Consider the following 27,972-nt stretch of genomic DNA (forward strand, 5'->3'; position numbering starts at 1 on the left):
TTATACTGTTTGAAAATATAAACATGTATAGAATAATGTAAAAAATTCCCCTCAGAAAGATAGTCCCGTTTGAAGAGGAAGAAGGGGAAGGCTTGTGAAGAGGCAGGTCTCAACTGTATTAGTAATTTTAAAATTTTCTTTTCAACTAGAGACCTGAACCAAATATCTGGAGTTCTGATTTATGAAATCTGAGTCGGGGATATGTGTTCATTACACTATGTGGTTTTATAAATGTTTGAAGTCGTGCTTAATATAAAAATAGCGATCAAAAATGCACTAAAGAACAATTTTAAGGAACGGATATGGAAGATTTTCTGGGTTTTGCGATTTGCAAATAGCTTGAGCCTCAGGCTACTCACTTGGAAAAGGCACAGTAGCCATCCCTGCCGTCCAGGTTCGGTGAGAGCAGCTCTGGCTAACAACCATGAAGTACTTGGTGGTTAATCAAAAGGGTGGGGTCTCAAACCTGTCTAGTCGCTCTGTGGGAGAAAGACCTGGGATCTACAGCCATGGAGAAGACTGTCTAGAAAGCCCTCTGGGGACTTTCTACTCGGTCACAGCGGGTTCTACTCTACAGCACCCAGTCGCCACAAGCACGGAGACAGTGGCCCTGCTACCGCAGGCTAAGACCTTGTCTTACTTACAGAAAAGTGGGTGGTTTGAAATGACCCAGAAACAAGCAAGGAAGGAAAGACTTCAGCTCACCTCTTTGTACATGTGATTAAGAGAGAGTAACCCAAACCAAACCAAACCAAACCAAACGTAAACTTCCTGCCATTGAGTTGAGTCCGACTTTTACAAGAGTCGAAAACCTCTTTCTCCCATACGACAGGCGGTGGTGTCCAACCACTGACCCGTGGTTAGCAGCCCAATGCATGGCCACTACCTCCCTGGTCAAGGACATCAGGCTTGGTAACCTTGAACGAGCTGGGCTGACACAATGGGCTTCCACAGAGCACAGTTGTGAGGGAGGCTCGGGAGCAGGGTTTCCCTCTGTAGTAGAGAGGGTCCTTAGGTCAAGAACAACCAGCACCACAGTGAGGTGGCTCTAGAAGTACCTGGTGATGTGCCTCCATCAAGGGCACAGCCTAGCACATGCTCAAGGGCAATGCTCCTCTGTCCCCTGTGGCCAAGACGAATGAAAACGGAGTCTACAGCATCAAACAACAATAACAAAAACAACGAAGAACTACACATCCAACACTTAGTTTGGAGCGTGGTACTGCATGCTCAGAAAGGCTTTTACAGTCAGCGAATCCATTCTGACCTTGAGTGGCCCCTGGAGAGCAAGGTGTCCTCTGGGTTTTCCACGCCGTAATGTTTTACAGAAATAGAAAGCCTCCTTTTTCTCCCTTGGAGTGGCTGGTGGTTTCGAACCGCTGACCTGAAGGTGAGCAGCCCCATATGTCACCATTACACCACTTCCTCAGCACAGGCTTTTCATCCTAAAATCTGAAACAGCCCAGTTCCATCCTCACATCAATCTAAGGAGGCCTCAATGAAAAGCGTGTTATTCAGCCTGACCTAGTTCGAACCCTGAGCGAGCCCTGGTTGCGTCTGGTCATGAGTCCGGCTGCGATCCGCAAGGCAGAAAGAGGGCATTCTACAGCCGTAACCGGTGACCATCTCGGAAGCTCACAGGGGCAGTTTTACCCTGTCAAGTAGGGTCACAGTCACAATGAGTCAGCATTGACTCAAAGGCAGTGAGTTTGGTTTGGTGGTTTCTTGAAGCCCTAGAACCAGGAGAATCATTGTTATTGCCAAGTTGAATAGCTTTTTTTTTCTTGTAAAATAAAAGAAATGCCACGCACGATTTTCATCTAGTAAAATTGTGCTACTCTTAGTTTTTTTTAATGCAGCAGAATTTTCTTAGGTTTTCCAAATTAAACCACCCTGAAGTTTGCTTTGCCTTGCCTGCCAGGCCCACCGTCACTGTGGCACAAAGTGCTCAGGTTGGAATTCCAACCGCTGGGACTCACTCACTCACCGTCAGCAACAGGGTGGTCTCGAAAGTTCTCTTCAACACTATGTGTGCTGCTGGGCATTTCCACCCTTTGCAACTGCAGATGTATGGATTCAACACAATCGTCCTCTAAGCATGTTATCTCTGTCTGATAAAGCACTAAGATCTAGACATCTAGACAGGGCAGATGACCTGTCAGAGGGGTGTTTTGAGAAGATCAAGTAAAGTGACTCACACATAGACTCTGTTCAATACGAATTGGCTCTCCCTTCCCTTAATGAAATGTCTGTTGATTATACAGATGAGAGCATAGGACGTGGGGCCTGCTGGACAGATAGTTCACATTTTTGTCCAAAAGCCTGCCATTTTAACTTTAATCACCGTGTTTTGGCAAAAGCACATTGTTAGTTCCCAGAGAGGCAGTCAATTCAGAAGTCCCCCCACCGGAATCCTCCTTTGTGACTAAAAATGAAATTCAAATGACTTCAGCTGAAAGTATTCAACTATAAAAGTTGAATTCGCACATTCCTCTTTCAGAAAAGGAGTAATTCGAGTCTGAAGCGCTTAATAAAATATTGCTTTGTTCCGGCGGGCCGCCTGAACCCAGTGACTATCGGGTTAAATAGATACACGGTCTGTCGGAATAAGGGCAGAAAGATCGCCTTCGAATCCCTTTCTGACTTACATTTTCTCACATACATTAATCAGAGAAATAACTCAGGAGAGTTTCAGTTAGGTTCAAAATATATTCCTTTTAAAGGGTGCCAGTATCACGGAGCAAGGACAATAATGCAAGCATCATTAGCCAGAGGCCTCGGCTTCCCATGCAAGTCTCTCTTCTGGGACTGCCTGGAAATCTTGGGGTTTGGGCTATATTAACAACAGAATTTTTTTCTTTCTTTCAGAATTCAGTCACAAGGGAAAATTGCACACAGTAAGCACTGGGTTCGGGTCTTCATTTTCTCTCCCTTGATTTTTCTCCTAACGCTATTTTAAACATTTTACTTCGGAGCAAACTCGCTGCCCTCAGCCAGTGATTCCTTATGACTGTTCTTCCTCTTATGCTTCAGATATATGATAAGATTCTGTGTACATACAATATTACTGCAAGGAACCATTGGCATAGAACACAAAGGAGGCGAGAAAAGATGACATTCTCTCCATCTCCATGCCCTGGGGGCTGGAACTTTAATTCCGTGGGAGGTGAAGACGATTTAGTGGCCTTCTCTCTAGTCACGAAGAGCCAGCCTGATGGTAACGCAGGAACAGTGACTTACACGGGGAGGAGGCGGGTGAGTTTGACCTCTCAGAATCCCTAGAGGACTTTTATTGGAGGGCGTCTCTGGTGTGGGGCTGGCTGCCTCTGATCAGGGTGAACTGTGTGGGTGGGACATGTAGGGCTGAGAGCTGAAAGTCGATGTTGAGGTCACCCAGTGGTGCCTTGAAATAAAGACCTGGAGAGGCGCTTCTAAAAAGCCACCGGTCACTGGACACCCTGTGGCGCTACCCTGCCACGGAGGCGCTGACGGTGAGTGGAAATCAACTTGATGTCAACTTAAAATAAAACATATTGATGGATTAATGGGGGCCAGGTATTTTAGAAATCATTTCAAACCATCCTAGTGATTACCCCAGATAAGTGGCCCCCATTTATAAAAAAGAAGAAGCGAAATCATTAAAAGATTAAATATTTTGCCTAGGACAATATAACTACTAGGTAGTATGGAAGAATTTGGACCCAACTTGCTGATCTAGAGTATATACTTGTCCATACAGCCTCTCAGTCATGTACAGACTCTGAGTTAAATATTTTTTCAGGCAAAGACTCACCGGAAACCAAATTCAGTGCTGTTGAGTCAACTGTTCCTGTGAGTTTCCAAGACCGTAAATCTCGTCGGGAACAGGAAAAGCCTCATCTTTCCCACGAGGAGCAGCTGTGGGTTCAAACTGCTGACCTGTGGTTAGCTAGCGGCCTAATGCATAACCCACTGTGCTGCCAGCGCTCCTTTCAGGTTGAGTGGGATTTAAATAGATTTAAATTACTGGCTCATTCGGCACCATCTGCAGGTACTGGTGTCAGGAAAGAACAGGAACTAAACATGGGCTCATCAGTAATGACCATCCAACACGAGGAGGTTATTAGCAGGATTCCAGATGTGTGATCTTACAAGAGTCAACTTCTTTCAATACTTCCATGACCCAGCAGAAAGTCTCTGTTCCTGCGGCTTAGTTTTGAGGTTGTTCACAGGGCTGGCAGGCCTAACAAAGGGCTAAATTAAGTCTGTGTCCTGCAGGACCATTTTTAAAACTCAATTAATCATAAAGGTCCTATCGGATGCGCATCATGTGTTTTCTTGTATCTTCATTTGCAGTCCTCTGTCCTTAGGCACTTTTACAGGAACTGAATTCATTTGGAGGCAATTTTGGAAACTGGGTGGGGGGTGAGGGTGGGGTGGGGGAAACCACTGGGTTTGCAAAATGCAGCATTAGCAGGAGGCAGAGTCGTGTGTAGGCGAAGAACAACACAGCATCTCTGGGAAACCCATTACTTCCTCCTTGGGATATTTAGCCAAGAGAACTGGAAGTTGGCTCATCAGCCACAGAGTACATAACATTTGCTTATTCATTCCAAAGCTGTAGGATTCCAGGGTCAGTCTAAGTGGGATTTCCCCTCTCAGTTTTTCAGAGTCTTCGTCCTATTTGTCACACTTCTTTATAGAATCGATAGCTGTCTAACAGTCCTTTCAAAAGAGGTCCTTATCTTGCCGATTCTTTGCTGAGAGTCTCCAATGACGCCCACTGTCTAAAGCAGCAGCCTTAGCTTTGTCTCCTCTGATGTCCTTCATAATCTGACCATCACCTTTCTGTTCAGACTCACTGTCCACCATGCTTCACTCATCCCCAGATGGCTAACAGCCTCCTGCAGGCCTCTCACCACCGTGGGCTCTTATTTTGCCTTTTCTTCAACCTCTGTTTCTCCTTCAAGGCTTAACTCGAACTTCTCTGCCCACGAAACCATTGTCACCTGTTGTGTGGTGTCCAGGCAATTTTCATTTGCCTGGCATGAGGTAGGTAGTCAGTAATTACTGAAACAGAAGGTCCCAAAGTCACACAAGAGACCTCCTTGTCAACCACATTGTGCAAGTGTTGTCTTTAATGGAGCAGATCATGGCTCTCCAGAGACCGACCCCGCCCTCGCCCCCCAGCTGATGTGACAGGCATGCTGGAGTGGGAGGAAACCCACTGATGTATTAGCTATGCTTAAGTATCTCCTTGGCGCCTCTTACCCAGGATAAATAACACTCATCTCTTAAGCCTTCTTTTCCTGGACCCTCGGCCTATTTCTTAAGTTTATAAGGCATACAGACCAAAGCAAAGCAGATGTGGGAGAGGGAGCCGAGCACACTTTGGAAAAGGGGGCCCCAAACACTCTCCCTCTCTCAGCCTTCACCAGCCACCCCTCCAGATGCTTCGTCCAGATAGGGAAGAATAGGTCACAAAGCTGTGGGCCACTGTAGGCCATATTTCATTTATATGAAAAAGCATATACTAACTAAATGGTAGAATAGAAACAGCAGCAGTCATCTGAGGCTCCTAAGTGGCTGAATCTCTCACACAAACGAAAAGGCAGAACACATTCTACGTGATTAATTTTTAATAATTCGTATTTCATTTCACGGATATACTTGGCAGATCAACCTACCACAATGTTTGTCTTTTTTCTGTGCTTGCCAGTAGAAATGGTTGTGTTAGCAGAATGAGAAATAACGATGCTAATTGTGTTCGTGAAGATTTTTAATGTGCTTAAACCTCAAGAACGCTCCCAGAAATTTGGATATATATATATCAGCCACAGGTCTCGTGGTAAAGCCAAAGTCTACACAGCTTGTCAATAATGGAAATAACATCATCTGAATGAAAATGAGAAGGCCACGCTAAGAAACATATGAAAAGCAGCCACAAATGCCCATGACCTGCTTTTAGAAGTAATTAAAAATAAAAAAAATTAAAAGGCAAAGACTAAGCGAATCTCCCGCATCTCTAATTCCTCGATTGTTCTAGATATTTGCCACACTAAATACAATGATAAAATGTCAACAAAATTGATTCCAGAGGAATGAAAGTTAATAGTCAATAATGATAATTTAAGAAGGATTGGCACTGGGGGAAAATGCTTCTTTTTGACTTTAAACAGATTAATAGGTTGGAGACATTCACTGTACCCCAGAGGAACTGAGGAGCGGAGATTTTAAGAGAATCCCTTTGGAGTTAGAGTCAGTTGGGCGTTTTAATATTAAAAGAACAAGAGTCAAGGAAAGAAAATTTCCACCGCCCTTAGCTTCACTTGAAGTTCTAACTACACCTGTCAGAGAGAACCTTGAAACCATCACACGTACTCTCAATACTAGAATCAGCTTAACAAAACAGGCTTGGGAAACATGCGCCAGAAGTTAGTCTCTGGGTAGACTCTGAATGGGGTGGGTGTAAATGCAACCCTCAGGACATGGCTGTTTGTCAATATGCTGACAATTGCAAGCCCCCATAGGTAACTTAAAAAAAATTAATCCAACAATCAAATCCAAATCTAATCCTGACATCAAATCCTAAATTATTTGTGTTCAGTCTTTGAAGTGTATCTGACCAAATAGTCTGGGCAATCTTCTTCAGTTCTAGTACCATCACAAATGCCCACAAGCCATGTTCTCCAAAATACATCGCATCCATGGAAGATGCCCAGCAAAGGTTTTCGATGGATGAAGAAATATCCAAGAAGGAGTTTCCCAAACCATGAATGGTTTCTTGATTTTCCATATAGCCTTCTTTGATGTCCTGGACTGAGAGTCAAACTCAACAAGCAGCGAACAGACTGGGAATGCTGTCCCTGCAGAGAGGTATTTATTAGACAGTACTTAAGGGTACGGGGTCTGGAGTGAGCCTTCCTAAAGTTAAACGTTTCACTGAAAAATGCTCCACTTTCCATAGAGTACTTAGTGTTTCTTTGCTTACATTTCCTCTTGTGTATAATGGATACAACGAGAGGGTGTACTGCTTAGAGCTACTGTCAGGAAAGGAGAGCGAGCATACAGGCGGGTGCTTAGCATAACATCTACAGCATATTAATATCCAGGAAATAGTTGCTATTCACATTTTCATTATTCCCAGAAGTAAGGGTAGACCCAGAGGGAGGCCCTTTCTAAATAAGCCTACTTTTTAGGTCTGGCCCAGAAGGAAATTGGCTTTGGTGCTCTAGCCAGCTGGCTGTCTGCTCTTTGAAGGTTTCCCTTTCATGGGATGGTATTGCTCTCCTTCCCTCAGCTATTCTGAATGGAACCTTCCAGGGCAGATTTGATAACAGCTGGGAAAAGGAAACCTTCTTCACAGCTTGATCTTGGTCCCCAACTTTAGGAGAGAGCCAACTGCACTAGATGAAGCTCGAGTTTGACAGGGGAAATTGTACCCTAGCCTGTGTATGCATTTAGCTAGACTCCTATACTCTGAAGGCCTGGCTTCCTGCACAAGTCTTCCAACTTCCTGTTTCTGCCCAGGTATTCCTGTAACAGAATGTTTGCGGTAACAGAGATACTTATTGTTAGGTGCTGGTTCGTTGGTTCTGACTCATAACAATTCTATCTGCAACAGAACAAAACACTGGCCCGTCCGGTGCCATCCTCACCTTGTTCTTAAGTTTGAGCTCATTGCCGCCCCCACATTATCTCTTTTCCTGCCCCTTTCCTTTACCAAGCATGAGGTGTTTATCCAGGTCTAGTCTCTCTTGACGACACATCCAAAGTATGTAAGATGAAGCCTTGCTATCCTGACCTCCAAGGAGCATTCTGGTTGTATGTCTTCCAAGACAGATTTGTTTGATCTTTTGGCAGTCCATGGTACTTCCAATATTCTTCACCAGTATAATTCAAACACATCAAATTTCAGTCTTCCTTATTCAATGTCCCATTGTCGTGTGCATTTGAGACAATTGAAAATACTGTGGCTTGGGTGAGGGGCACCTTATCCAAAAAGTAACATCCTTGCTTCCCAAGGCTTTTAAGAATTCCAGTGCAGGAGATTTTCCCAATGCACACTGTCATTTGCTTTCTTGACTGCTGCTTCCGTGAGCTCTGATTATGGCTCCATCCAAGAACCCCTTCAATCTTTTCTCCATTTATCAGGATGTTACCACTGGTCCATTTGTGAGGATTTTGGTCTTCTTTCCATCCTTGATCTTCATCAGCAAATGTTTCAAATCCTCCTCACTTACAGCAAGCAAGGTAGTGTCATCTGCATACCGAGAGTTCTTAATAAACCTTCCTCCAATCTTGATGCCACATTCTCCTTCATGTAAACCAGCTTCTCTGATGACTTGTTCAGTGTGCAGATTGAATATGTATGGTGAAAGCATATAATCCTGACCCACATATGTCCTGACTTTAAACCATGCCATACGCCCTTAAGCTGTTCCCATCACTGCCTCTTGCTCCATTTACAGGTTCCACATGAGCACAATATCACTTTCTGGGATTCCCATTCTTCGTGAGGCTATTGATAGATTTTATGTCCTCAGAGTTAACTGCCTTAGCATAGTCAATAAAACAGAAGTAACAATCTTTCTGGTATTCTTTGCTTTCAGCCAAGGTTCACTCAACATCAGTAATGGAACTAGAAATCTATCTATCTATCTATCTATCTATCTATCTATCTATCTATCTATCTATCTATCTATCTATCTATCCATCCATCCATCCATCCATCCATCCATCCATCCATCCATCCATCCATCCATCCATCCATCCAGCCTTTGAGAGTCCCCATCCTCGATTACCAAAGTTGTTGTTATTGCAGAGTCCTGAGTCAATTCCAACTCACAGAGACCCCATGTGGCAGAGCAGAACCACCATGTGGTTTTCATAGCTGTCATTTTTATGAGGCAGATGAATGGGTGTTTCTTCCACAGAGCCGAAGCTGGGATTGGACTGCACCACCAGGGAGCGTGTGAATGCTGAAGAAACACTCCTTGTACAAAAAACTGACATCAGATGCAAATGCCAGGTCAAAAAATAAGCAGCCCCTGCAATGCTGCCATGCCTACCTGTTCCCTTAATCGACCCCTAATTCAAAGACTGCTACTGTCCACAGTTTTTCCCTCACGTCTAATGATAGAAAGAGCCAGAAACTCTATGCTCTGCTTGGAATTCTTCATTCTGCCCTTTTCTTTTTTTTCTTTATCATTTTATTGGGGGCTCGTACAACTCTTATCGCAGTCCATCCATCCATGGTGGCAAGAACATTTGTACATTTGTTGCCATCATCACTTTCAAAACATTTTCTTTCTACGTGAGTATTTGGTATCAACTCATTTCCCCCCTTCCCCTTCCCTCCCTCATGAACCCCTTGTAATTTATAAATTATTATTATTATTTCATGTCCAACACTGACCGATGTCTCCCTTCACACATTTTTCTGTTGTCTGTCCTCCTGGGAGGGGTTATGTGTAGATAATTGTGACCTGTTCCCTCTTTCTCCCCCACCTTCCTCTTCCCCTCCTGGTGTCACTACTCTCATTATTGGTCCTGAGGGGTTTATCTGTCCTGGACTCCCTGTGTTTCCAGCTCTTATCTGTACCCATGTATATGCTCTGGTCTAGCCAGATTTGTATTGTAGAATTGGGGTCATGATAGTGTGGGGGGGAGTATGTTTCAACCATGCTATACTGCACCCTGCCTCGCTCGTCTGTTCCTGTGACCATTCTGTAGGTGGATGTCCAATTGCCTATGGATGGACTTTGGGTCTCTACTCCACACACACCCTCATTCACAATTATATGATTTTTTGTCCTGGTTCTTTGATGCCTGATACCTGATCCCATTAATACCTCATGATCACATAGGCTGATATGATTCTTCCACGTGGGCTATGTTGCTTCTCAGCTAGATGGCCACTTGTTTATCTTCAAACCTTTAAGATCCTAGATGCTATATGTTTTGATAGCAGGGAACTGTTGGGAGCCGATAGCCATTAAGACCCTGGCCTCAGATACTTGGCCGCTTTCTAACAGCAAGACTTTTATTCCTGCCCAACTTCGCCCCCACATTCCAAGCTACGTGCTCAGTAGCATGGGCAGTTCCGATAACTGACCTTGTTGCCATTAGTCAAAGTACTGAGCACCCATTGAACTGCATATATACCATATTAGGAACAAAGTGATAAGTTCACCCGGTAAGCCTTGATTTGCATGCGATGTCACCACGGACGTCTTTGAGTACTGTTGCGCACCCTTTGTACCTTATTGGGAACATGTGGCTGATTGGTTGTTGTACAGTGTGAGGTTGTTACACAGTGTGCTTCATTGGAATATGTGCCTCCCACTTCCTTCTCTGTTGTGAATATATACTCAGAGTTTTGGAAAAATAAACAGGCTTGATCAGCACTTGTCTTGCCCAATTTTCTTTTTCCCATCCAGGTTCGTTGCCCCTCCGGGTCACCGTGTGAGGGTCTCGCTGGACGAGACTCTAACAGGGAACCATCAATTTTCTTCAACGCATTTGCTTATGTACCTACTCTGTCTTCAGTGATCATATCAGAAAAGTGAGCATCATGGAATGCCAGGTTATTAGAGCAAAGTGTTCTTGCATTGAGGGAGTATTTGAGCAGAGGCCCAGCGTCTGTCTGCTACCTTAATATTAAACCTGTAAATATATGTACATAGCTTTATTTCCCCATCATCATATATAAATATATTTACACATGTACATGCCTGTATTTAGACCTCTATAAATGCCCTTTGCCTCCTGGTTCCTTCCTCTATTTTCTTTTACTTTCCTCTTGGCCCACTATCATGTCCAGCCTTCATTTGAGTTTCAGTAAGTCCTCTCAGTTACATTGCCCTTGATCAATCCTTACCAGGCCTCTTACATCCTCTTCGCCATCGATTTTAGATCACGTGTTGTTCTCTTGTCCCTTGGGTTTGTTAACACCCACTCCCTTTCCCTGCCCCCCCCCCCTTATGTCCCACCGGAACCATCATTCCTGTTGTTCTCTCCTCTAGAGTGTTTATCCCGCCTGTCTTATCTAGACAGACCTTCACATTCTGCCCATTTCACCTCAGGGTTGTGTGTGGGTCTTTAAAAAAAGATGCTCAGGTATTATTGCCTCTGTGAAGAATCACTAACCCAACCAAACTATGGTAACCCCACCTTCACCGAGTCCCTAGTTATAGGTACAGCCTTCAATTAGAAAACTTATGACAACTACATTGCTGTTTTGGAGATCAATGTCCTTCTCACTGCATGTGAGGACCGGGTCTCATTCTTCTTCAGTACAAGGCCTCTACATGGCACATGCACAATAACTACGTGTTCTGTGAACCAGTGGGAGAATACACCAATAAACTATTTCTCTAAGAGTTAAGCTTTCCAGGCATAAAACAATCATAATAAAAAGTACTAACATTTGAAGATTTCTCTAAATAGATACCACACATTTCAACAGCCAGGCAATACTGCTACTATTTCTCATTTGTTTTAGGCCTGAATATGCAAAAAGTCTAACTTCACAGGCATGATAAAGTGGAAGAAGTTGGGGATGGATGGTGGTTTATTTTTCATGCGCCAAATGAACATTCTGAAGCATAACCTCTTTGCCCATAGGCTTTGTCCACTGACAGCAGAACATTCCAGGAAATGCCATTTCAAATAAACAGTTTCAAGTCCAGCAAACTCCAAAAACAAAAACAGTATTCAACCCAATTCACGGCAAACAGCTTCTGTTGACAGTTAACTCGGGAGTGACTGATTCTATTTACAAAGCACAAATATTTCTCATCAGATTAATTGAATGCACTTTATGGCTGATGGCTTAAGCAAAGGCGTGAATCTGTAAGTGTGGGGAGAGAGGTGGAGAGAAGTGTCAAGGAGGATGGAGCTGAGAAACATATTTCCAAATACTGGAAAGCCCCACTGGGCCTACACTCCAAATTAACCTGCTCCTCGACGGGACAGGGACATGCATGCTGCATGACACATTGTCCGAAGAGCAGCATCCAAAAGAGCCACAGTTTTCTTGGAAACAGAGATGTCTTCAGAGCTTTCATATTTCACCAATTAAAAGTTTGGATTTAATGTAATTATATAATATAATTATGAACCAGTATCTTGGCCTCTAGCCCAGGACCTATTTCTTGCTCAAAATTATTAGCATTTTTCATCCAGAACTAACAGAACATGTTGGACTATGCTCTTCATATTAAAATGCACAGGCAAATTTTTAAACCAAAGTAAGATTCACTCTGCAGGGTGTACTTGGAAGAATGAAAATGCAGAGTGGAGGTTAGGCAATCACTCTACCCAGGAAATGGAAACAGGATGAGGCAGGGGAAATATGAGACCTCTGGAAAATGAGTACATAAATGAAAAAGAGAGAGAGAGAGAGAGAAGCCCAAGGGTTCCCATTATACAAGGAATGGCGCCTTTGATAGTAAGGGGAAGTGGTATTTTAGGGATACCAAAGTACTTAGCCCTGGTGTGTAAGGTTGTGTATTGAGCTGCTAATTACAAGGTCATCAGTTCGAACACACCAGCCACCCCATGGGAGAAAGCTGTGGTCACTTACTTCTTCAAAGATTGAAAGCCTCAGAAACCCAAGGGGCAGTTCTGCTCTGAGTCAGGAATCAGTTCGATGGCATTACGTTTGGTTTTTAAAGTAGTTTTCCCTGTTAGGTCAGTATAACTCAGTATAACAAGTAAGGAGGCAAAGTGGGCAGATGGGAAGGGTTAAAAAAGTGTCTTCTCTAACATAAAAACAAGAGCTAATGTGGAACTCTGGGGTGACACATTGAACTGCCAACCGCAAGACTGGTGGCTTGAACCCATCAGTCATTCAGAGGAAGAAGGCGAGGCTGTCTTCTCCCACAGAGATTTAACAATCTTAGAAACCCCGGGTGGCACTTCTACCCCATCCTCTAGGGTCGCTTGACCTGAATTCATAACAGTGTCATAAAAACATGCCATTTTCAGAGTCATGCTCATCAAACAACAATAGTTCACCTCAATTGGATGCTTAGCCCTGCTGGCATGGTCAGGTACTGTAAGGGTTAGACTGCTAATTGCAAGAGCAGCAGTTCAAACCCACCAGCTGCTTCTCAGGAGAAAGAAAAGGCTGTCTGCTTCCTTCATATTTATAATCTTGGAACCCCTATATAGGGCCACTCTGAGTCCGAATGGACTCAACAGCACTGGGCTCAGTTTGGTGGGTTTTAGCTTTGGTCAGGCTCTGTTTTAAGTACATCATGTAGAGTGTTTTTTTAAAAAAAGAAAAACAGCTCAACGCTGGTGAGTCATTTCTGACTCATGGTAATCCTATTTATGGATAGGTTATTTAATTTTCAAAGCAAACTGATGAGATAGGCCCTATTATTTTCTCCATTTCACAGATGAAGAAACTGAGGTGGCCAGAAGCCAAGTAACTTGCCTGTCACATAGCAAGTGATTTGCCATGATTTGATCCTGCAGAGTCTGGTGGCATATGAGTTATGAGTGGGGCAGCTAATCGTGAGGTCAGCGGTTTGAAACCCTGAGCTGTTCGTTAAGAGAAAGACAGGCGGCTATCGACTTCTGTAAAGAGTTATCATCTCAGAAACCCACAGAGGCAGTTCTACCCTGAGTCACTATGAGCTGGAATTGATTCTATGACAGTAAAGTTGATATTTGGTTTAGTCTGGGTTCTACTGTTGGATGAGCACTGGATTAATAACCCAAAGTTTGAAGTTCAAAACCACCAGCTCCTCCACAGAAGAACGATGAAGCTACCTGTTGCCTTTCAGATTTACAATCTTGGAAATCCTACATAGACTTGCCATGGGTTTTTTGGTGAGTAGTCTGGCTCTTGAAATCCATGTTTTAAAAAAAGAGCCCCAGATGTCTCTTAACACCTACCCAGAATATTTTTATTTTCTTATTTTTAGTCAATATATATTTACATAGGTTCTTAGAAATCTATGGGAGATTTCAGTCTTGAATTAAAGAAGACCTATTACCAGCTATGTGAAAACAACTGAAATCAATGTACTTTTGAATACCCACCATCTTTGCATGATGTTCCTTTCACCCATGTAATGAAATCCAACTCAAGGAACAGTGATGGAGGGTACTGTGCTGAGTATGAGAGAGAAGAGATATCAGATCCAGTGAAGAACACATTTATTCCAATCTAGATGGAGCAGGTGATGGGGTTTTCTGCAGAGTTCCAGTCTCAGAAACTCACGGGGCAGTTCTACCCTGTCTGATAGGGTCACTTGCTACGTGTTGCAATTGACTGGATGGCAGCGAGACAAAGCAGAGGAAACACTTACGTGGCACACAGTTGAAAAGAGATGAGGGAAATGAAGCCCCACGGGCTTCACGGGACCTGCCTGAGCTCAAGAAAGCGGGCGGGGCATTGATGGCTTGGTATTGAAAACACTTGGCTGCTGACTGAAAACTCGGTTGTTTGTACTCACCAGCTGTTCACCTGGAGAAGATGTAGCAGTCTGCTTCTGAAAACATTTCAGCCCTTGAAACCCCACTGGGCATTTCTACTCTGTGCTCTAGGGCTTCCATGAGTTGAAGTCAACTTGATGGCACTGACTTTCTTTCTTCTTCGTTTTAAAAAAAATTGGTTTGTGGCCATAAAGAGAATCTTATACACCAAGGGAACTCCAATCCACTTCAGATGTCTCTAGCATTCTCTTCACGCTCTACCTCTGTGTATCCAGCTGAGCTGGTTTGACACACTAAGATCAAGTTAACTTCACAAATCAATATCTGTGCCCCAAAATGCAGGGGAACAAAATGAGCATCTGTTTGCTTTACTCTGGAATCCACTTCACTCTGGACTGAGAGTTAGGAGAGGGGAAGAGATAGCTAAGGAACAGGAAATGGGGGGCACACGCACAGAGAGGGCCCCAGGCCTTCTCAAAAGCAATGGGTGCTCTCGGGTTTTATTGCTGGACACTCAGTCCCTTTCCGCCATAACTAAGTTTGATCCAGAAGCAGATGTGGACTTTTCGTCTATAGGATAAGTGTGTGTGTGTGTGTGTGTGTAAGTGGGTGTGCTCGTCCACAGCTCAATTGTGAGGGTCTAAAGCGAAGCTTCTGAAAGCATGGGTCGAGACTCCATCTGGGTTTGCGTAACTGAACTTGGCAGTCAGGGAAAATGTGGCAACAGTCGAGGGGTTCCTGAATGCACATTAATGCAAACATTAATTCAAAATCAAACACGTAATGGATCGATCCCAGCTGTTCTGGCAGCACCTGTCTGCGTTATGAATTTCTTGGGTGAAAAGGAATGGTGAGCGGAAAAAGCCAAAGAAACCCGGGTAAAGAACAGAGGCCATGGCTTAAACCTCTTTCTAGGTCAAGCTTGCTTGAAGTGGTTCCACATAAGAGGCACTCAGTGAATCTTTCATGACGTTAGAAGTATACAAAATGCTCGGTTTTCATTGAAGTTTTGTTCTTCCTTTTCTTCTTTGTTTTTTAATCTTATGTACTTAAATGCAAGTTGCCTAGGGATTTCTCATTGACCTGTTTCAATGGCTTCAGACTGGAGCAAGCTTATCCCTCAGGGGATCTCTGGAAATATCTGTAGAGATTTTGGGCACAATTTGGGAAGTGGGGGGTGTGTCCAGGACAGGTATGGAATGAAACCTCCTCCAGTGTATGCCACAGCCCCCATCCAACAAAGGAATACCAGCCCCAAGTGTCACTGGTAATGAGGCCGACACGCACTGTAGCACTTACATGTATTTTTTTAAAACACAAGTAAAGTATAAATCAAAATGGTAACCCTAACAAATTATCCTAAGGATGACAACTGGGCTGCTAACCACAGGTTGTAGGAAACCACCAGCCATTGGGGATGAGAAGGATGAGGCTTTCTACTCCCCTAAAGAGTTGCAGTCTTAGGAATCCATAGGGGAGGTTCTACTCTATTCTATACGGTCTCCGTGAGTCAGAATTAACTTGATGCCAGTAAGTTTGTCTGGTTTTTTGTTTGTTTTGTTTCGTTAACTTTTAAGTAGATGAAGATAAGTATTGGTGAAGAAAGCTGATGGTGCCCGGCTATCAAAAGATATAGTGTCTGGGGTCTTAAAAGTTCGAGGGTAAACAAGCAGCCATCTAGCTCAGAAGCAACAAAGCCCACATGGAAGAACACACCAGCCTGAGTGATCACGTGGTGCCAAAGAGATCAGTTATCAGGCATCAAAGAAAGAAAAAATCATATCATTGTGTGCTCACCTCCATGATACGATCGCTGAAGACAAATGGGTGCATAAGCAAATGTGGTGAAGAAAGCTGATGGTGCCTGGCTATCAAAAATATAGCATCTGGGGTCTTAAAGCCTTGAAGGTAAACAAGTGGCCATTTAGCTCAGAAGCAACAAAGCCCACATGGAAGAAGCACACCAGCCTGTGCGATCACGGGGTGTCGAAGGGATCAGGTATAAGGCATCATCAGAACCAAAAAAATCTTACCATAGTGAATGAGGGAGGGAGTGCAGAGTGGAGACCCAAAGCCCATTTGTTGGCCAATGGAGATCCCTTTGCAGAGGGGTCTAGGGGAGGAGACGAGCCAGTCAAGGTGTGATGTAGCAACGCTGAAAAATACAGCTTTCCTCTAGTTCCTAAATGTTTCCTACCCCCCACCACTACCACTATCATGATCCCAATTCTACCTTGCAAGTCTGACTAGACCAGAGGATGTACACTGGTACAGATAGGAACTAGAAACACAGGGAATCCAGGGCAGATGATCCCTTTAGGACCAGTGGTGTGAATGGCAATACTTGGAGCGTAGAAGGAGAGTGGGTTGAAAAGAGGGTACTGATTACAAGGATCTACATGTGACCTCCTCCCTGAGGGGATGGGTAACAGAAAAGTGGGTGAAGGGAAATGTCAGACAGTGCAAGATATGACAAAATAATAATTTATAAATTATCAAGGGCTCATGCGGGAGGGGGGAGCAGGGAGGGAGGAGAAACAATAAGGAGCTGATGCCGGGCGCTTAAGCGGATAGCAAATGTTTTGACAATGATGAGGGCAATGAATGTACAGATGTGCTTTACACAAGTAATGTATGTATAGATTGTGATAAGAGTTGTATAAGCCCCTAATAAAACAATTAAGGAAAAAAATGTCAAAAATAGTCTGATTTACAGGATCAGACAAGTTCATGAACTGACAGAGTAAAAGCATAATTTAAACACATATGTGATTATGAAAAGACAGAAAGCATTCACCAAAGAGAATGATTGGAACTTTACTTGGTCTGAAAATGAGGTCACCACACAGCTGAGATACAAGACGTTCTGCTGATGAGGCGTTTTAAAACCACCTCTGGTCGGCCTCAGACAAGGGTTCTCTCTCCAGACAGTTTTTTGGTTGAATTAAACTAATTATTTTTGACCTCACTCAAAAACACCATGCTGAGCAGCTCAAAGGGAGTGCTTTTAAAAAAATTTTTAAATGTGATCAGCAAAATAAAATACCATCACTCCAAATAGCCAGGAAGACTCAAAAGAAACCACTCTTGCTATGCGTCTACCCCAGTTCACGATGATACTGTGTCAGATCAGTGGACTTGTGCTCCACCCAGAGTCTTCAGGGTCTGATGCTCCCGCAGTAGCTACTTGGGCATTTCTCCTGAACCACTTCTAGATGGATTTGAACCCCAGCCTCTCAGTGCACAGCCAAACATGTTCACCAACCGCACAATATAGGGACTCCATTCTCACTATTCAACCAAAAAAGATATCCCCTGTGACAGTCAATTTTGACTCATATCACCCCAAAGGAGCAGACTTACACTTCCTGTATTGGGTTTCCAAGACTGGAGATCTTCCAAAAGCAGACCTCCATATTTCTCTCCTGGTGAGAGTTGGTAGGCTGGAACCTGTGACCTTTGGGTTAACAGCTGAGCTTTTAACAATTGTACTACCAAGTCCCCTCCTGTCACTGTTAACTTGTCCTTTCTATACTTGTCCACCTTCCTCCTGTCTAGGTTTATGTAGGATGCCCCCACATGTTTGCCTAATTCCTTATTGTGATGAAAGGGATCACTCATTGAGTCCAAGGCTGCTCTGTCCAACTTCTATCACAGGAAGACACCAAGTTCCCCTCACAGCATCATACGACCTTAGAGACAAACAAAGGAAATCAGTAAAGGCACTGCTGAGTTTTCTGTGCACTTGGCCAGAGTTTCCTTACATATCTCTGGTTGTGTAGCTGCATTTGCTTCAGGTGTGTTTGCTTGCTCATTTCCTCCAGAAGCTGATGATATTATTTGATACTTTGGATATTTGGAGTACATGTGAATAAAAATGTTTTTCTTTATGGGGATAAGTTAGCTCTATTCTGGGACTCAATGGACAAGCATCTATAGACCTTCGGAAGTTCTTCAAATGCACCCAACTAACTAAATGGTTAAGCATGTTGTGTGTTGGAGGTAACTCTTGACTAAGATGTGCCCTTACGCATTGATTAATGTGTCTAAATACTTACCAAGATCTTTAATAAGCGAGAGTGCTTCCCAGGATATAAAGGCTCCACCACCATCATCCATGGCACCTTGCCCAACATCCCAGCTGTCCAGATGTCCACTGACAAGTACAACCTAGAACAAACATAGAGAAGAGGAAAACATAAATAATACTAACCAGGAATGGCATCAAAGCGGAAGCATTCGTAGGCCTTCCAAATACAGAAATGAAACTTTTGTTTTCTTTTCTGCTTCTCTGCCTTAGAAGATATGTGTCGTTGTGAATGGGAAAAGTCTAAAGATATAGGGTCTAAGGCCATCCTACTAGTAACAAGAGTCTTCATTTTATACCTCTTTCTTAATGCTACTAGCCTAACCTAACTCACTGCCATCTATGAGTTCTACATAAAAATAGCTTAATACCGGCAGATATCTGACAACCTTATTATAGGGTTTAAAACCAATTTGATATAATGGAGTGAAAAACTTCAGTAATGTTCTGAATTGTCTTACATTTTAGTAAACACATGTTGAATGTAATTAAAATGCAAAATGACTATAGTATATTTTTTAATGACTGGTTTGTGCATTACAAATTACTCCAGTGCTGGGTAAGTAAACATGCTTCATTTACTAACTAGAGGCTAAGTGATAGAAGAGAAAGAATTTTAAGAGCGATTTCAATTTACATGCATGCTAAACAAAGCTAGAGATTCTATTAAAAATTCAAATATCCATACATTTTTCCCAAGAAGTAGTGATTATCTTCAGAAAAAATATAAAATATATTACACTAGGTTGATAAGGTGTCCCTCTGGGTGGCTGAGTAGAAAGTCTGTGATCTCTATGTCAGACAATATAAATATCAACTCAGATTCTCTAGAGATCTAAATAAACATGGTGTAGGCCACCCTAGACAAACAGCCTTGTCAACTAGCAGTTGGGAAACAATTCCTAACCAGGACACAAAAATCACAAACTACAAAAAAAGTAGAAAGTTTGAATTTTTAAGAACAAAAATGATCTGTTCATCGAAAAACCCCATTAAGAAATTAAAAAGGCAACTTGCAGAGGGGGAGTAAATATCACCATCCATATTTGCACAAAGGACCCCTATTTGAAATACATAAAGAAAACCTATGAGACAGTAAGAAAAAAATCAGTCAACTCATAGAAAAATGGGCAACGGACTTAAACAAATACTTCACACAAAAAGACACACATATTAATACATTAACAGCCACACGAAAAGATGCTCAGCTTCATTATTGTCAGGGAAATGTAAATCAAACCACATTATAACATAGTTACCAATATAGCTAAAATAAAAAATGCAGAGTGCCAGATATCGGTGAGGAGCTAGAGCAACTGGACCTCTCAAATAGTGCTGTCCTAGCACAACAACCTCTACGGAAAACTGGCGGTGTCTACTAAATCTGAAGGTATGCAGGCTCCATTCCCCAGCAATTCTACTTCTAGGTATATCATGGAGCTTCAGAAAGTTTATGGGGAAACTGTACGATCATGTAATTCCACATTCCGTGATCTTTTGGAAGCCCGCCTTGTAAATTTAAAGTAAATGTTTGTGTGAGCATGTCCATGCATGTGTACACTCATGTGTACACTTCCACATGAACTTCCACAAAGCTATGTGCTAGAGTATTCACTACATACTATTCATAATATTTCCTCCCCTCCTCAACAAACAGGGAAACTGCCATCATATATGCCAACAATAGAAATAATAAATTGTGTTGCAGCCATCAGTGGACCACTGCACTACTTAGCTATAAGACTGAACACACCCAAATAAATATAAAATCTGGGTGAGTCTCCTAGAGTGAAATACATCAGATACAAAATAATCTGTCTTGCATGTTTCTATCTCTATAAAGTATAAAACCAAGCCAACAAGGATATCGTTTAACCGTGGTAAGGAGGCTCAGTTGCAGGAGAGGGAGAGCATCATTTCTGAGGTGCTGGGCATTTCCTGGCTGGGCGCTGATTGTACAGGTATGCTGTTTACAACTGGTCGCCTTCTTATGCCTTAGTGTTTGAGTATTGTCTCTGACTATTTTTCAGGCAATCTCCAGGTTATGAACATCTGCTTTACGACCATCTGTGTAATCTCTATAAAGCCTGCTGCTATCAGGTGCTGATGAGTGTCCTCCGACTCACAGCGAGCCTATGTCCAACAGAACGGAACATAGCCTGGTCTGGTCCTGCATGATTCCACACGATTGTTTAAAATGTGAGGTGCGTTCAAAGGCTTATAATTATACACCACTTTCCTATGCATATCGAAACGTTGTCATTATCACTATATTGTTATTTTAAAGATGCTCCGTGTATCTGGAAATGTTTTGTTAATGCTCTTTAGGTATTGACATAAAATACGTATCACATACACTGAGGCAAATATTTGACTGATTGAAGTTAGATACAAACAATACCTACTGCTTCCAACTCATGAACAAATTTCAGTTGAAAGCAGCCGTGGGAACAGAATATGTTCGTAATGCGGGAACTGCCTGAAAACGTTTGTACCTCAAGAAAACGTTCATTGAACAGCAACAAAAGTTCAACAAAATGATGTCTATCTATGCCCAGTGTGTAGGAAGCAAAACAAAGTTGAGTCAATCTCCCTGCTGACGACAATAAAATGGCCTCACGACTGGAGGAAGGCGGTATTATTTAGAGTCTCAGGGTGATCGCCCCCACGGGCTGCTTCTGTGAACAGCTGCAGCATCTCCATGACTGGACACGGAGTCAGCCTAGGGTGACTTCACAAACAAGCCCAACAAATATCCATGTGATGGACCCAAATGGATTGTTTCTAAAGAAAAAAGGAAAATAAAGAAGAGGGAAAGCCTGTTGCAACAGCAGGGCATGGATTCAGAAGGTGGTGTCATCCCCGAAGGGACCAATAGCCCAATTAGTCAACATTCTCACCAACTTCCACAAGAATTGCCTGATGAAGCTCAAGGTCCAGGAGATTAAAAGTGCTGAATTTTTAAAATTTAACTCAATCAGAGAACATGCAAAAGTAACTAAGGGCAGATACTTAAGACCTCGTTAAGAATGAGTGAGGGTGTTTGTTATTTTTTTAATGATCATATTCATTTATGTTTTATTAACTGTTCCACTTTTCCAAACCAGAATGGATGGAAAATGGCTTTGAATGATTAGAAGTTAAATCATGTCCCAGAGGGTATGGTCATGGCTACAGCACTGTGGGAAGATTTAAATGTTGAGAGTCACAATGAGAAAACAGTTCTAATTTACTATCTATTGACTTAAAAATTAGGTAATGACAAAAAGCTGCTTCTAATTTAATAGCTTTATTATTTTAACTGGAAATGGAAGTAAAGATCTCATTCAAAAGGGTTTCATTCTCTTACTATGAAAAACACTTAAAATTGTTATAATTTAGGTGAGGGTGGACAGAATAAATTCGTTTTCCATTCAACAATTTATACACATTGTTTGTAGTTCCCGTAACATAGCAGTATCGCTCCTCCCTGAGTTCCCATTTCTATCCTTTCCTCTTTTCTGCTTTTTGAAGTTAGTTTTTGGGAAAATGCTCCCTTTGGGTCTCTTTTGGTTGATTATACTGAGAAACAGCCTGTCTGCATTTGAAAGTTGATCCCAGAGGAAGTTCAGTTTCTTCAACCTTCAGTTGAAGGCTGACTAAGGGCTGTAACTCAGGGTTCCGCCAGTCTCTATCAGACCAGGAAGTCTGTCTTTCCATAGCCTAGCAAAGCACACACACTCGCCACTCGACTGAAAAGCCACCTATATCAGGGTCAGGCTGAACTAAACATTGCTGATAGTGGAGCCAAGTCTGATTGAAGCAAATAAACAGAAACAAAGTACTCGTGCATATAGGAAACTCCATCTGCATGAAAACAAACCATCTGATGAAAGCCGGGAAAGGCACCAGGCCTCCCTTGCCTCTGTGGCTAGATGTACAGCCTTCAAGCAATAACATTTCCCAGATCATTGAGAAATGGAGCCCAATTGTATTAGTCTGGGGACTTTAGAGAAACAAATCCACAGCAACTCATGTATAAGAGAGAGTTTTATATAAAGGTTAAGTGCACATCAAGAAAACATCCCAACCCAGTGCTGCCTAAGCCCACAAATCCAACATTAACCCATATGTCCAACACCAATCCACAAAGTCTTCCTCCATCTCACAAAACAGAGGCAATGATGCCGAGCGCAGGAGGAAAGTCAAGTCAGTGAATGTATAAGCATCTCAGCGCTGGCAGGGGTCTCCACATGACTGCTCCAGCACCCAGGACTGCATTGGGTAGGTCCACGTGGCTTCTCCTTAGGGATGTCTTACAGGAAGTGAGCCTTGCCAGCTGAAGCAGGGAACTGACTAAGGCAGCTGCGCCCTGGTGTGACCACCACAAAGCAAGAGACCCAAGAACTAGAGCCATTTATCCCTCCACCCTTCAATTAACAGCACATGTGTTTATCGGCCAGGTTGACACAATAAACAGACTAACTCACCAACCATCTACCCTTCTCCTGTGTGCTCCCGGAGCAGGTAGAGAACGTTGGACAGGTAGAGAGCACTCTTTTCCACTAGCACCTCCTCCAAATGCCAACACCCCGTACAAATGATTGAAAGAACAATAGCAGCAGCACAAGATAACCAAGAAGGCAGGCTGGGGACAGATAGGGCACTCAAATAGAGAGCTCCTCATTTATCAGCTACTGGAGTCATAATAGACAAGTGATAGGGGACAACAGCGGTTAACTGTGTCACAAGCCACTGTCCTCCTTCATACCCTGCACTGGCTTCAATGACCAAAGACTCGTGTCGTAAGAGCAGGAAAACGCACTCATTTTAGTAAAACGTCAACACACTGGGGAAAACTTTCTAGGCGGACAGCAAAGCCACTTCCAAAACAAAAGCGAACAAAAAAGTATCTAAGAAGATAATCACACAATGCATCAACGACTAACGATTCATCATATTAACATCACACATAGGGTGAACTGAATAATATCATTTTCAGCCACTCGTACAACAATGGCAAAACCACGGCAGAAAGCAAAGGAATGGAAAACGGAGAATCTGGACATCTGTACTGGAGGAGAGGCACACAGCTGACATTTGAGGCGCTCGGCGGTGTCCTCTTTCTGAAAACGGTGAAAACACGTGCATGACCTTTCTCCTCACTCCTCAGACTGTGCACGGAGGCTACATCAAGGAGTTTGCTCTTGGCTGTGTCGCACAATGACCAGAGGCATCAAAGACCTCTCTGGGAAAGGCGTGGGGCTCACCATCTCCAAAGGTCAGATTCCAAAGCAAAGAAAAATCCACTTACAAAGATAATATAACCCAGATATCCAGATATGCCAATAATTATGCCTCCCTAAGGACCAACTAGAGGCTAAATAGAAAGGTAAAATCTTGAAAGAATTGTATCCAGCAACGTGTTAAAGAATATTGTGATGATGGTTCACTGGTCTCCAAATATTTATGCTAACTAAAAGTTGTATAGGTCTCAGATATACTACGAAAGGGCCAAGGGAAGGGAAAGTATTAGACAGACTAAGAAAGGGCCATTGTTGGGCCATGCTATCTTCTTGGCATGCCTAGCTCTTAATACTGACCGGCGATTTCCAGCCCAAACGATCCTGTGCAGTCAGTTCCTATAAAAACATGCACTGCTTTCAGGCTAACAATGGCATGAACTAATGTAAGGGAAGAGCAAACACGAGTTAACCTAGGACCAGTGGGTCATGAGAACACAAGCAAGCTCACGACGGATCAGCCTTGCGTAACATTCTGCCCCTGAGATTGTGCGCATTGCCTCGGTTGCTGTGTAAACCCAACCACATTCCGTGGTCCAGTCACCAACAGTGCTCCACACAGGGCTGACTACACTGCATTCTCTCATTTGTAGCCGCTTTCTTCTCCCAATCTCGCTTCATCTGGTGTATTGAAAGAGGTAGAGGCATGGGGTATGACAAAGTTCAAGGACTAACGCATTTCCAGACACAGGAAATCCCCAATCAAATTTCCAACAACAAAATCATTAAGCGGTTGAAGAATATGACCTACAAAAAGGAGGGTGGAGGGGCGTGGAAGTCATTCTCATAATTCAGCCTGAGAGAAAGGGCCAAGGAGTGACCTAATACTGGGCTTGGGCTCTGGCAGGTTTCTCTTTGCAGGAGATGAACCGCAGGAGATAAAGCAAAAGAAAACAGGCTGGGCCACAGCAGTGAGCATGCAGGTCGTAGAAGCAAGCAGGACTTTTCTGATGGGAGGCTTTTGTTGACGTTAGAAAATGGCTAAGAGGGGAAAGGTTGTGGAAAATTTCCTTCCTTAGAGGATTTCTAAAATTGGACACATTCTTAGATTTTAAGTAAAAGGCTGAAAGGAGGGATAAATACAATCCTTCAAGGTTCCACCTAGCACAATATTCCATCACCGCTCTCAGGAATTGATCTTCTAGTTTAACTACTTCAAAAGGCAAAATCCCCCCTTGAGAAGTTTCCATAAACTCAACAGACTGCCTTTCCACCCCAACCCCAACCCATTGCCAGTGGCTCCTAGATGCTCTTTCTTTACCAAACAGCCTCCTAAAATTTAGAAGGTGAACACAGGTAGGCAGGCTCTTCTCAAGAAATGTGTTGTTTCCTCCTTATCAGAGGCCAAGTCTTGTCTTCGAGTGGGCAGTTGCTGAAGGCATCATCATTAATTATTGTCTGGCACAGATAAAAGGAACTACGGTTGAACAAATGTATTCTTCCCCAACAATTCAGACTACCTGCTGGGCAGAAAAAATACTAGTCCTCCTGATTTTGCATGTTCAGAGACAACCTAGCAACCATCTAGGTTTTTTCGTATCCTCAAGCTTTGATTAGTGAAGCTGTTGGGTATTGATAGCTTATGGGATGCAGACTTCTTTCATAAAAAGGGAGGCATCTGGCTCTCTGCTCCTCCTCCTGCAACAGGCAACCAAATCTTCCTGTTCCCATGTCGCCCTGGTCACATCCGGGAGAGACGATGAAGGTAGGGGTAAACAGCACAGCCTGGTCACCAAGCTGCTTTCAATTCTGGCAAAGTGGACATTGCTGCCATCAATGACCCCTTCATCAACCTGAACTACATGGTCTACGTGTTCCAGTATGTTTTCAACCATGGCAAGTTGAGTGGCTCCATCAAGGCTACAAACAGGAAGATGATCACCAATGGGAAATCCATCTCCATCTTCCAGGAGCGAGATCCCACCAGCATCAAGTGCGGTGAGGCTGGCGCTGAGTATGTCGTAGAGTCTTTACCACCATCGAGCAGGCTGGGCTCACTTGAAGGGCGGTGCCAAAAGGGTGATCATCTCTGCCTCCTTTGCCGATGCCCCCATATTTGTGATGGGCCTGAACCACAAGAAGTACGGCAACTCCCTCCAGGAGGTCAGTAATGCCTCCTGCACCACCAACTTCTTGGCCCCCTTAGCCAAAGTCATCCATGACAGCTTTGGCATCATGGAGGGACTCATGACCACAGTCCACACCATCACTGCCGCCCAGAAGACCGTGAATGGCCCCTCTGGAAAGTTCTGTCACAACAGCCATGGGACTGCCCAAAACATCATCCTTGCCTCTATTGGTGTTGCCAGGGCTGTGGGCAAGGTTAGCCTGGAGCGGAATGGGAAACTCACTAACATGACCTTCCATGTCCACACCCCAATGTGTTGGTCATGGATCTCACCTGCTGTCTGGAGAAAGCTGCCAAGTACAATGGCATGAAGAAGATGGTGAAGCAGGAGTCTGATGGTCCTCTAAAGGGCATCCTTGGCTACACTGAGGACCAGGTTGTCTCCTGTGACTTTGTGTCAGTCCAGGAAGACCAGAGAAGCAAATCAATCGACACTCATATGTATATAAGAAAGAGATTTATATACAAGTGCAATTGAACATTGAGAAAATATCCCAACCCAGTCCAGATCAAGTCTGTAGGTCCGATATTACCCCATATGTCTGATACCAATCTATAAATTCCTCTTCAGACTCATGAAACACAGGCAATGGTGCCAAATGCAGGAAGACCACAGGCCAGTGGATGGGAGTCTCGTGGATCTAGTGGCATTTTAAGGATCTCAGTGCTGGCCAGGGTCTCCATGTGGTTCTTTCAGCTCCCAGGGCTGCATCAGGGTAAGTCCATGTGACTTCACAGAAATGTCTTGCAGGGAGTGAGCAGACAGAGAGAGATGTGATGTCTCCTGCCTCCAAAGAGGAAAACAGGAGTTCCCAGAATTCTCAGGAGAAGGCCATGTCGATATAGAGGCCTCATTGGTTATATCTTGATTGACAGGCAAGACTCCACCCCTACACTTGTAATCCTTTCAAATTGACACCAGATTAGGTAACTACCACAGATTTCAACAGTGACGTCCACTCTTCCACCTTTGCAGCTGGGGCTGGCATTGCCCTCAACGATCACTTTGTTAAACTCATTCCCTGGCATGACAATGAACTTGATGGTGGACCTTAAGGTCCACATGGCCTCCAAGTAGTAGGCGCTCCCCCGGACCACCAGCCACCCCCCCCCCAGCAGTAGGACTAAAGGAAGAGAGAGGCCCTCAGCTGCTGGGGTGTCTTTGCCCCCAAAGAACTGAGAATATCTCATCATCTCGAGTTTCCCTTCAGAACCCCTGAAGGAAGGAGAGGTGCTTAGAGGGCACAACCTCATCACACACCATCAACAAAATACATTGCACCCAATCAAAAGAACAAAGGGTGGGGTGGGGGGAGGCGCATCTGTCCAAATACTCCCGCATCAGCACAGCTACTCCTGAAAGGAATTTGCACGGACAGACTCTCCCCTCTTACTAGAGCAGGGCAGTCAGACTGGCTTCATTAAAGGGAGATCAATCCTGTTCCTGCTTGAATCCTTAGAGCACATTATTGACCATTTATCTGAGGATAAAACAAGAAAGGGCCTGATTTATCAGTGGCTCAGGAAAATCAAGTCGTGGGCACATTTATAAAATGTGATGGCAGTGAAATTGACTTGAGGATAGAGGCACAGCAAAGAATGTGGGGGGATAAATCCTTCTGATTAGATGAAGACAGTTGTTCCACCCAGAAGACAGGATGGTTGCAATGGACGATGGTCTTCTTTTAAGTGTCAGGGCATGGCTCTTGAATTCCTTCTCCTTCTGCTTGAGCAACTTCGGGAAAAGCTCTCTAACTTGAGAGGTTTGGAGCAGTGGTTGTAGTTGTCAGGTGCCTATGTGCAGCAAAACAAAGCCTCGCCTGGTCCTGTGCCATCCTCATGACTGTTACAATGTTTGAGTGCATTGTTGCCACCATGGTCACAATTCGTCATGTTGAGGCTCTTCCTCTTTTTCACTGGCCCAAACATGATGTCCTTCTACAAGGAATAGACTCTCCTGATAACATGTTCACTATATGTGCAGCAAAGTCACGCCATCATAACTTCTCGGGAGAGTTATGACTGAACTTTCTCCAAGACTC

The 27,972-nt window shown here is 43.6% G+C and overlaps 1 protein-coding gene across 4 annotated transcripts in view; it reads right to left on the minus strand.

Annotated features, from left to right (window-relative positions):
* The window catches only part of CPQ (carboxypeptidase Q), a 558,535-nt gene that overhangs the window by 152,985 nt on the left and 377,578 nt on the right, over positions 1-27,972 (minus strand). For 3 of the 4 annotated variants that reach the window (XM_075549458.1, XM_075549459.1, XM_075549460.1), the window contains exons 5-6: positions 18,492-18,603; positions 14,038-14,109 (exon numbers count right to left, since the gene is read on the minus strand). In XM_075549458.1, coding sequence (XP_075405573.1) covers positions 14,038-14,109; positions 18,492-18,603 — 184 coding nt within the window. The remainder of the gene's footprint in view (positions 1-14,037; positions 14,110-18,491; positions 18,604-27,972) is intronic. The other variant, XM_075549461.1, reaches the window with a different exon arrangement.

This window comes from Tenrec ecaudatus, chromosome 5 (genome assembly GCF_050624435.1).
Source record: "Tenrec ecaudatus isolate mTenEca1 chromosome 5, mTenEca1.hap1, whole genome shotgun sequence".
NCBI classification, from domain to species: Eukaryota; Metazoa; Chordata; class Mammalia; order Afrosoricida; family Tenrecidae; genus Tenrec; species Tenrec ecaudatus.